We start from the raw sequence: 11,783 nt of genomic DNA, 5'->3' as shown, positions 1-11,783 counted from the left end.
TATATATATATGTATTCACGACATATGATTATACGAGCATACCATGCATATTTAAGTAGTAGGGGGCTAAAGGTCAACCATTGAGATTATTTGGGTTTCAGTTCATGTGGTATCTCTATTACCCTTTTACAGTAAATGTTTACGATTTTACTTTTCGCTTTACATACCAGTACATTTTTATTCGTACTGACATCCCTTTGCCTGGGGACGCTGCTTTTTGTTTTGTGCGAAGCAGGTACAGGCAGGGACTCTAATCGAACCCACCCGCTAGGATTCAGGTTCAACTATGAGTTGGTAAGCTCCATCTTATCCTGGGGCTATCAGAGGATGTTTACTTTTGTTGTACAGTTTGGGTATAGTCGGGGCCTTGTCCCGACAGTGCTTATGTCACTCATAGAGGCTATTGTGGACACAATATTCTGGGTTTTCTTTTTTGTATGTTTCAACCTCAAGCCAATAGTCTTGGCATGCATATATAAGTGTGTGTGTAAGTAGGTATGTTTTCGGTTGTGGCCTCGTCGGCTAGATAATACATCTTTATCTATTTTTATGGTTTGTCTACCATTGTTTGTATGATTATTCTCTTTCAGGTCATGACCTCTGGGTCCAGGCTTCACTTTTTAGAGGTTGTGCTGCCCAATATTTTTGCCTCACAAGTTTGGTTTAGTTAGTATGTTTCAATGGGTAACTCGATGTTTTAGGGTATCGAGTACTAGTTATGCCCTTATTTCGGGGCGTGACAGGAACTCTTTATATAAAGCTCTTTAATAGTTTAGATATATTTTACCATGTAAATATAGTTCAGATATATTTCAGACCTATTATCAAGTTCAGAAAATTTGAAGAGGCCAAATATCCAAATTTATAAAAAAATAAAATTAGTTAGGAGAAAGGCCTAATTATCATAAATGAAATAGCTCAATACTTAAACAAAGAATTCAATATATCATCAATATACAATTCAAGACGAAAGATGCTTTTGACGAAATAAATAAAATTTATAATAAAAGACATAAATTTTATTTATAAAAGCTCAGGAAAAGATGATACAAGTTATTCATTATTACAAATGTGTCAATTGAAAAAAAACAATAATATCTACAATCGAGAAAGATTGAGACAAGTGATTGTATCACATTTGCTAAGAGCTCATTGATGAGATTATCGTAGAATGCAACTCCTCCTTGTTAACTTTTTTGCGTAACTCCCTATCTGATCGTATAAATACAAAATACTGCTTTATTAATGAGTTAACATATAATAACTGACATTGTCATGTGAAATTAACCTAGAACATACAGCAAATTGATTAAGACTAATGGTATGTTAATGTCAAAAATCTTTCTTGAGTATACATAATTTGATTATGAAGATATTCAATATGCTATTATCACATTAATTATATTGTTATTGAAATTCGTTAAAATTTTCATATACGTATAAGGTAATTCGTAGATACTTGAAAAATATTGAAAGACCCTTAAAAGTAAATCAAAAGTATAAAACGACCCGCGATGGGCTCATAGCATCATACCAAATCAGACAAGGACCCTTCTTCTCCGTGGGACTCCAAAAATTTACAGTTAAAAAAGCCCTCTTCTCTATTTGTTTTGTGATAATCTGTAATTCAGAAATCAGAAACCCTAATAATTTTCTTTGTCTATAAATGTTATTGAATCCCTGTGATTAATTATTGAATTCAAATTCATAGAGAGATGGATATCGAACAAAAGCAAGCTGAGCACATCGAATTCTTTGTGAAACAAGCATCAGCACTCAAGGGTTCTGCCCTTACCAGTGTTATTGTTGAAGCCACTTCGCATCCATCACTCTTCGCTTTTTCAGAGATTCTTTCTGTTCCCAGCGTTCTTGAGGTTTCCATTCCTTCATATTACTATATCTATAATTGTTCTGATTTTATTTTATTTTTATCATAATTGGGTTAGTAGGTTTTGCGTCAATTTGTTTATTGTAATTTTTTGTGTTTTCCCTATACTGGGTTTCTAGGTATTTACCGTGAACATTGTGTTGTGGTTATGTTATGCTATTGATTGGGCAATAGCTGGAATAGGATGTCATTCTAGGTATCTGTTTGTTGAGTCTTTCGGAAACAGCCTCTCTACCTTCAGACCTTCTCGAAGGTAGGGTAAGGTATGCGTACACTCTATGTGAGATTACATTGGGTTTGCTGTTGTTGTTGATGGCATTTTCCTGATAATTTGATTAGTGGATTTTCCTGTCACAATGGAAGTGCCTGCTTTAGGCGTAGTAGTTGTTCTTGTGGTATGAGAAAAAAAGTTGGGGATGTCCTAAAAAAGGAAAGCTTTGAGTAAACTGGGATGGATTAATGACAACAATATTTTGCTAATGAGCTACAAGCTCTTGCTCATTTAAAAGGCTGCACGTTGAATATTAAATAGTCTATGTAGATGTTTTAGATCATGGATAAATAGATGCAAAGTTAGTATTTTATCTTATGATAACGTACCAGATGATTTTCAAAACACAAAAGGAATGAATATCAGGAAACACAACTACAATGGACTAAGTTACTACAAAAAATTTGAATGATTTTAAAAGAGGTTATAGAAGCGTAGTGGATGCAGTAGATTGATCATTAATGAGGAAATAACTTGGGTTCATCCTAGCAATTCCATCAATTTCAGAGCTTAAAACCCTAAGCATATTGAAATGGGTTTTATACTCGGGTTTTGATTCTCTTTAGAGTTCTTTTATGACAATTAGGTATACATCTAGGAATAAAGGGGAAAAGAAGTGCTTTTGGTAAGTCAGGTTAGACCATATCTGGAGTGGGCACTTTATTGTGGTATTTCTTGACTATAAATTGCACCTGTGATTCAATGTTGATTGTTGAATCATAAGATTAAGGTTAGATTCATGCACCACAGACTTAGATTATAGTTGATTCTGCTGGAACATAAATCTAATTGTGAGATTTGAATCTCGAATCGTAAGTTTTTGAATAATATGGGCATAGAAAACATTTCTTTCAATGCAGGAGCACCTGAAAATTGCACCTTGATATACTTTTTGCAAGTTGTGTAGTTAACTCCATATTGCTGTATATATACTTTAGGATCCCTTTCATATTTGTGGTTAATTGTTTTTTTGTTGGAACCTGTATGCAGCTTGAAGGAACTGAGAATTCAGTATACCTTGATTTGCTTCGTTTGTTTGCTCATGGGACGTGGAGTGACTACAAAAGTAAGCGTACATTTTTTACATCTGATTATTCAGAAGCATTTTTTATTGTTGGGTGGGGGTGGGTAGCTGATTGGATCTGATTTTCAGGTTTGAGATTTCATCATTGTTCTTTTTATTGCCGTTATGTCAACTTATCTGTAATACTTCATTTACCATTCCTTCAGATTAAATGCCTTAAATTTTATAATATTGTGAACTTGTACCTTATCATTTTGAGGTATTTCTTTGACACAGAATATGATTTTGCTCATATGTATAATAACTTGAAGATTCTTTTAATTGTTAATAGAGCGTTAGTGCAAATGAGGGTATCAATATTAAGTTTTAACTTCTCAAGTTTTGTATCTCCATAACTGAGTTCATTGCTGGCTGGGAAGTTAATAAGGCCATGGTTTAGGCCTCATTTGTTTGCACTTTATGAGGTCTAGTTCTTCTTGAACTGGTATGATTCTAAATTTTCTTACAAAGTCCATCAAATTATTTGGTTGATGTGGATTTGTCTATTGTAGCAAGACTGGAATAAAATTTTTGTTCCACATAGCGGCCATATTATCAAGTAATAGTAGTGGATAGAATTACATTCTTCAAAAATATCTTCATTCACCATTTTCTCATCTATTTTGCTTATTAATTTATTTCTTTGTTTCTTTTTGGCTCAGGTATATAGGACATAACACTACAAATATGATATAATTTTTATTCCTTTTCAGTAATCACTTTCATACACAATTGCCTTTTTATAAAGTAATATCATTTTCCAAGTTTAAGTTATGATAATCTTTTTGCTAGTAAGAATTTGGTTATTCAACAAATTTGATAAGATGGATATTTTGTGTAAAAGTGCTGTTGAAATATCAAATATTATTTTATATCTTTGATGTATTATTTTCTATAAAATAAATTATTTTGCTAAAATGAGCTTTTTATAATATTTAATTTATATTGATTATGTTTAAAAAGATAATGCACATTCGGATATTGAAAACAAACAATCTTAATTATACTGTGTTCAGTTAGTTTTAGAGACAACATCTTAAAATAAAAAATGTATTCAGATTTAGATGTCTTAATAATGCATATTCAGATTCAGACATCTTAATTAAATCTTAATGGAAACAAATGAGTCCTTAGCTGCCTTTTCTGCTGCTGTGAACTTCTTAATATCACGGGTGAGTCGCTCTGTAACATCCTTAAGTTTGCTAGTGCTCACTGTCAATTACCACTTACCACGTACCTTTATGGAAATAGATTTAGTGATAGTGGTAAAACTTCCACTAGAAAGAGGGACTGTCTATTTCTCTTACACATGCACTCTTTCTCTGGCAAAAAGAGAGACAGTCGTAGGTTTGATTTCCTTTTTGTTTTTCCTAGTACCAAAGGGATGAAATTTCATTGACAATAATTGCTTAAAATACAGATTAGGGAAAATATCTTACTCTAATTGACCATGAATCAATGACTAAACAGGGTTGTTTTGTAAAGGAAGATGACGTACTCCTGAGTTCTAAATGTAGCATTTCAAATTAGTCAGTTTTAGCATGTATGTTTTTTTCTAGGTATTGCTGGCCGTCTTCCTCAGTTGGTGTCTGCCCAAGCTCTCAAGTTGAAGCAACTTACTGTGCTTACGCTAGCTGATACAAGCAAGGTACACTACATATAAGTGTAATAAGCCTTTTGACATGGTAATTTATCTTATGGCAAAAGTGAGCAATTGATGCATCCTTAGTAGCTTTGTTCCTTCAGCTAGTTAATGCTAAAAATGTAAGAGGCTTGGCAGAGCTTTGTGGTGCTTGTTCGTTGGAATTCTTGAAATTTGTTTTTGGCATCTGGTCAGGGTAATGGATACAATCTATTTATTGGTACATGTAATTCATTGTCATTGGATCAAATCAGTACTATTAAAGTTGTTTGCTTAGCCTCCCTTAGTTTGAATGTGTTCAGTGTTGTTTCCTTCATTTTGTTGTTGTGGAACATGTGAGTGTAGTCATCCCACTATGATAAAGTATTCCATTTGGTGATAACTTTAATAATGCTATTCAAGTAAATACTGGATGCCTCACTTGTGGGATTACTTTGGGTATGTTGTTGTAAGTAAGTACTGGATACTTTGTTTTATGCTTACCTTGTTCAGTGTCAACAACTTTGTATATCGTGCTATCTGTGAGATGTTTTCCGGTGATTTGCATGATTATCATATCTCTCAAGTTCATTTCTCATAGTGGAAAAGAATAAAATATATGTATGTTTTTCAGTCTTTAACATTCTTTTGTGTTTCTTCATGACAACCCTTTTCATATATCAACAACCTTTGATAATGATGTTCATATTCACTTCTTTCACTGATGTCCTTTGTTATTATAGTCACTGCCAATAATGACTCCTTTCCTCTTTCCAGGTGCTTCCATATGATCAACTTATGCAGGAGTTGGATGTCACAAATGTGCGTGAACTTGAAGATTTTCTCATAAATGAGTGCATGTATGTGGTGAGTATTAGCTCTCACTCCTTGGATCATTGTGTTATGAATAGAGATATCTTTGTACTTTCCACTATTGGAAGTGTGTTGGACTTAAGTTTATCGTAGGAATTTGCTTCTATTGATGTTCTTAGGATAGCTTATTTAGCCTTCTGGATAGAAATTCAACTTATTCTTTTAATATGGGTTCTGGTGCCTCATAGGTTATTTGTGGCTTACTTTTGCCTTTTCCTTCCCTTCCTTTATTCACTCTCTCTTTGGGGTGGGGGTTGGGCTAATAACTGATTTGATGTCTCAGTCTGTTATTAAAAAAATTATTAATTCCCCATTTTTCTGCATCCGTGGACAGGGCATAGTTAGGGGAAAGCTGGACCAGTTGAAAAGATGCTTTGAGGTTGGTATGGTGTTTTTGCTGTTTCGCCAACTCTTGGTTGCAGTGTGCTGACAGGTGGTAATTAACTGTCTCCACACAATTATAGGTACAATTCGCTGCAGGGAGAGATCTCAGACCTGGTCAATTGGGGAATATGCTACAGACATTAACTGACTGGTATATCTATGTTCTTGTTTGGATGACTTTGATTGCCATATCATTGTATCACGCCCTATTATCTCTGTTTGAGTATATTATTTAGTTGTTTCTTAGTTGGGCTTGGGGTTGTGTATTGACTTTACAATATGATCTTTCTATTGATAGTCTGTTGTCCTATTTATATGACAAACATCTTCTGTTCATAAATAGCTGTTCTTGAAGAGTTGTTGAGTTCTCTTTTCTTCCCCTTCGTGTCTTGATCTCCTAACATTCATAATGACTTACTGAGCTGTACTTTGTATGCCAGTTTCTATGATTTCTTTTTTCTATCCTTCTTAAATAAAACAGCTAGTCTAGGTTATAGAAGTGATATGAGTTACATAATCTGCTTATGGGATCTGACCAATTTCTTCAGTAATGTATAATGTTGGATTAGACCATGGTGAAGAGCAGCTCTTATGATTGTCATATTAATACCTTTGAAGCTGAGGCTGCCGACTCAAAGATGACTGAGGTGGATATTGATCGTAAGCTGAAAAATAAGGACTTGGCTTTTGGTGGAAACATATCTTTGTAATTTTTTTTTTTTGATAACCGAGAAATCCGTCTTTGACCCGCCCTTTGGACCAATCACAGCCTACTAAACTCGGTGGATAATGGGGCCGCCCCTCTACCCTTCTCCACTTAAATATCGAGCTTCGCTGTGCATGGTGTGGGGCTTGAACCTGGGACCTAAGCCACTAATCCTCCACCTTTTGCTACTCGAGCTAGGCCTTGGGGGCCATATCTTTGTAATTTTTTTTTTTGATAACCGAGAAATCCGTCTTTGACCCGCCCTTTGGACCAATCACAGCCTACTAAACTCGGTGGATAATGGGGCCGCCCCTCTACCCTTCTCCACTTAAATATCGAGCTTCGCTGTGCATGGTGTGGGGCTTGAACCTGGGACCTAAGCCACTAATCCTCCACCTTTTGCTACTCGAGCTAGGCCTTGGGGGCCATATCTTTGTAATTTCAATTTGAATTCTCACTTATCAAAAAGTTTCAAGTCAAGTCTTTAAATTTTTTCAAAGCAGGAGGACACAGATAAAGAAAAGGATGCTCTGCCTTAAAAAAACTCAACACTGGGTTTACCCATCACAACAACAAAAAAAAAAGAAGCAAAAAACTTTTAACACTAGATCGGATAGCGAACCAAAAGCTATGGAATTTTTAGTGAACGGGCTGAGAAAACAGTTATTAGTGAAAAGGTTGAGCTCAGTCACTTTATCTTTTTCATTTTTTTTTTAAATCCAAAAGGGGAAGTACCTTTCCTTTTGGAGGTAGGAAAATCAATGATCGGATAGCGAACCAAAAAAGCTATGGAACTTGGATATGGGTCTTTTGAATCTTCATTTTTGTTTTCTTTTTAAGAAAATCAAGTGCAGCCATTCTGTTTGGTTGTAAGATCTGCCATTGTTGTTGGCCTACAACATTGATGATCAGATGGCATATTCAGATTTAGTTGCTGTTATTTGAAGTTCAGCACTACTGGCAAGAAACAATAAAATCTGTTAGGAGTAAGGGAAAGGAGATGTAGGTTATGGTGTTTCCGGTGAAGCACTTATATAGTAAGTTAGTGGGTGGTTTTCCGTTCACATGGATAGGCAACAAAGGGGCCTGGTAAGTCATGAGGGTCCAGTGGAGGCTGTATTTGGGATCGAAGTAGGTTTAAGGAAGATGGGCAGAAAACATGAAGTTAGGTTTGAAGAAAGAGTTAGTTTTTTGGTTGGGAGGGTCTTTTCTTTAGTTGGTTTGTTGTCTTAGTGCTGTTGCTTGAAATGATGAAGGGAAGACATGCAACATTGCACATGCTGGCATGTGACACAAGCTCAATGATGGATGTACCAAAGGGGAGGAGTAAAACATTGAGGCCTGCTGTCCAGATCTGAAATCTTGGGGGGTTCTGGGAATTCTGCTTCTTGCTTGTAAAAGCTGAAAAGTGGAAAGGTGAACAACTTGTCAAGGAAAGAGCCATCAGGCAACAGTAACAAATGCTTGTGTTTGTTGAAAAGGTCAAAAGAAAGCAGGATAGAATGAGGTTCTTGGGTAGTGAGGTGCATTCATGGTTCTTGGGTTCTTTTATTTGAGCCCACTTTGAGATATGTAACTCGTTATTAGTTGGTTGTATTATTTTGCATCTCCCTTTGGGTTTTTCTCTAACTGAGTTGTGTTCATGTTGAGTTCTATTTTCTGATAAAATTTATCGTATTTACCTACCAAAGAGATTGTTGAGTGTGGATTGGTGTTCGGATGTGTCCTTGTTGAGTCCTTGTGTCCGTTGAATGATTTATTAGTCAATAAATTGGTTAAGTATGAAATTGTGTCGGGCATGTGTCCAAGTCATGTTTGACGTGAAGTTGTGCTGAGAATGTTCACACAAACTTGCCTAGATGATGCATCTATATTCACTAGTTTTGGAATATAGATTAGATTTAACCCATTATTAGTAGCCATTATATAGCATGTTATTCCTTGTCTATTCTGGTTTTAAGGAATTAAGGTTAGTATCCTGGGAGCCAATCCCGAAACCCATAAATGATTCAATTTAGGATCCCAATTTTGAGAATGTCATTATGCGAATGTTATTGGACTGCATGAATTTGTTTGAGCCCCCTACACTTCCCCAAGTCGGTAGAAAATCTCACCATGCTGTGGGGTCCTGGGTCCACAGGATGGAACAACTAGTCGGAACACCTCTGTGGTATTTGCTAATTGATGCTGACTCAGAGGTCAGTGAAAAGGCTGCTTACTTGCTTGCCTTCCAGTTGCATGTTTTTATGAATGTTCATTTAAGTTCTCTCTGGTATGGCATAAAAATCATCTATTTTTAGTAAACTTATCTACCTTGTCAAAAAATGAAAGAGAAATCATGTCAAGTTGATCATTCATTTTATTTGAACTAATAGTAGTCTTCCAGCCTTATTCTTGCCATTTTTTCAACTGTTGATTATACTTATCTGTTTTTCAATTAGTAGTTATACTTACTCTCTTATTGCAACTATGTGAACAACACAACTTTGGAAATGTAAATTTGTAGCTTTTGTGGCGGAAATTATATGATAATTGTTTTTACTGAGTATAATCCCACACAACTTTCTATGCCATAAATCAAATGTAAATTGAATCTGCAGACTTGTGGTATATTGCCGAAGTTAGGTGAGGGATAAGATTAAAAGAGTTGGACGTTTTTGTGTACGCTGTGGTGTTACTCTGGTGTAAACTTGATGTGGTCCGTCTTACAATGAGAGGTCCTTGTGAAGTGTGAACTATGAATGTTCTGCATGCTATAACTATAAGATCTAACTGTAATTGCCAACCTACTCATAAATTTATTTCATTTTTTGATGAAAAACAGGTTGACTACTTCAGACAATCTTCTTGTCTCAATTCAAGAGAAAATCAAATGGGCAGATACAATGAGTGAATCGGACAGGAAGCACCGGAAGGAAGTTGAAGAAAGGGTTGATGAGGTGAAGAAGTCACTCTCTTTGAAGGTGAGTACAGTATAGATTTTCAAGAGATGAGTTCTGTGTTGATTCTAAAAAGTAAAAACTATGGGCATAACTTCACAGTGCACCAGGCCATATTGAATGGCGAGCATGTCTTTCAGCAGATGGACTTGGTCTACCTGGGTTGTGAGATTCCTTTTTTGGGGTAGAATATCTTTGTAGTTTACCCATTTGAGTCCTAATGACCCTCAGTTCGTGTTTAAGCCTTTTGTTATGTTGAAGACTCACTTTATATTTAAGTACTGGGATATTTTTGTCGATCTGTCTTACTTACTCTGTGGCAGAAGCTACAAACTGTAAGCAGGCCGACGTTGACTTCAGAGGGCATGAGGAGATCTACTCTGAATCTGGTGGAGTGATGGATTATGAGGAAGACCGAGGCCGACCGAAGAGGTAGTAGTAGTCTTATATATCCCGGGATTAAATTTTCCAGTCATTTAGCAGCTAGTCATGGTCTGTATATTGACCTATGAAATATATCACATTAAAAACCTGATAAGGGAAGAAAGATCCTATGATTGACTGATCCACAAGTGTGGCCAATGGAGTATTGTATTCTTGGGAAAAGGGGGGACTGCAGGGTCACTTCAGTCAATTCCAATGCCATTGCAAGAAAATGCTTCAAACCAAAATATGAATTGGCGGAGACATGAAACCACATCTATCCTTCCATGCCAGTTGAATGCTAGAAACCCTAGAAGCCTTTACTCTCTAATATTAGAGTTTAATATCTTTACACTCTGATGAATGTATTTTTACACTTTATCATATCACTTTTAAGAGATATTGGTAACTTGGAAAGAGGTTAAATTCCTCAAAAATTCTTTACACGGTCAGTGTCTATTTAAATATTGTACAGATAGTCTCTCATCTGCTGATTTTTGACTTTGTAAAATTTGCAGGAGACGACACCCTATTGGTTAAGGTGATGGAGTAGGGGCAATGTTAGGAAGAATTAGAGGGGCTGCTGGCCAGTTTTTTTGTTGTTGATGGCATTCCGACCATAGATGCTTTCCCTTTTAAAGTTTGCCGTGCTGTGAATGGACTCAAAAGTATCCGATAGCCATATTTTGCACTTAACTCCATTATTTCCATCTTGTTTGCCTTTTTTGAGTTGGAAAGATTTTAATATGACGATGATGAGTAGGCTGAAACTTGTGGAGCTGATTCATTTTACATTCATATAAGTCTATATGCTTTCGTTTTGAGTGATTGCTATAAGGTACAGGTAATTTCCCATAGTTAGATTTTACATTTAAGCCTGAATTCATCATATTAGGTGATAGATTTTTCTGCTGAGATAGCTGATTTACATTCTCTTTTCAACAGCATGTTACAATAAAATTGGTTGAAGTTAGAATGCCTAGATATAATATAATAATAAATTGAAATAGGATTGGTTCTAGAGTCAAAAAAGAAGAAGAAAACCTTAGATCATTTCATCTACTTTAAATATCTAGAATTTAGAATGCGTAAATTCTTAAAAGGGGAATTATCATAGATATTATGCCTTATCTTTCTAGAAGCTCTTCTAAATATCTTTGATAAGACTGAAAGTACTCTTAACCTGTTGTGGAAGATTTCAAACTAAGCTTTTTTAGAAAAGTGTCTTTTTTTTTCCAAATAAAGTTATTACTTTCATGGAATATCGAGTTATGAATTTCAATCTCATAAACGGGCTATGAAAGAGTAGTGGGGTATATGAAGATTTTACCCCTTTATCTTTGTGGATCTAAATATTCTATAGTTCGAGAAATTAATTTTCAAAAATATGAGAGTAAAAAATAAGTATGATAAACTTGTTTGTTTATCTCTTTATTACTATACTACAACTTTTTTACTTTTAATTTATTAGTACTACTTTTCTTGGACTATGATGTTTGTAGTATTTTTCAAAAAGGTTATAGGTTCGGATTAGGAAAATGGTGCACCAAAATATTCCTTCTCATCTTGAGTTTAATTATTTTAACAACTCCCATATACATGTTATTGGTAATTA

General features: G+C 35.2%; 1 protein-coding gene across 3 annotated transcripts; it reads left to right on the top strand.

The window, feature by feature from the left end:
- Nucleotides 1–1,501: 1,501 nt before the first annotated feature.
- On the top strand, nucleotides 1,502–10,996 carry LOC102597632 (COP9 signalosome complex subunit 7). 3 transcript variants are annotated; one of them, XM_006347897.2, is made up of 9 exons: nucleotides 1,503–1,874; nucleotides 3,150–3,225; nucleotides 4,782–4,870; nucleotides 5,621–5,710; nucleotides 6,051–6,095; nucleotides 6,181–6,251; nucleotides 9,631–9,769; nucleotides 10,069–10,177; nucleotides 10,687–10,996. In XM_006347897.2, exons 1-8 carry the CDS (start codon nucleotides 1,716–1,718, stop codon nucleotides 10,141–10,143), a joined length of 744 nt encoding a protein of 247 aa, XP_006347959.1. In that variant the 5' UTR covers nucleotides 1,503–1,715; the 3' UTR covers nucleotides 10,144–10,177; nucleotides 10,687–10,996. The 3 variants fall into 3 exon arrangements, with proteins under 3 accessions (XP_006347960.1, XP_006347959.1, XP_006347957.1); XM_006347895.2 differs by having other exon boundaries at nucleotides 1,504–1,874; nucleotides 10,089–10,177; XM_006347898.2 differs by lacking the exon at nucleotides 10,069–10,177 and having other exon boundaries at nucleotides 1,502–1,874.
- Nucleotides 10,997–11,783: the final 787 nt, after the last annotated feature.

The sequence above is a fragment of the Solanum tuberosum genome, unplaced genomic scaffold, assembly GCF_000226075.1.
Source record: "Solanum tuberosum cultivar DM 1-3 516 R44 unplaced genomic scaffold, SolTub_3.0 scf00095, whole genome shotgun sequence".
NCBI classification, from domain to species: Eukaryota; Viridiplantae; Streptophyta; class Magnoliopsida; order Solanales; family Solanaceae; genus Solanum; species Solanum tuberosum.
This window is presented reverse-complemented; position numbering and strand designations above follow the sequence as displayed.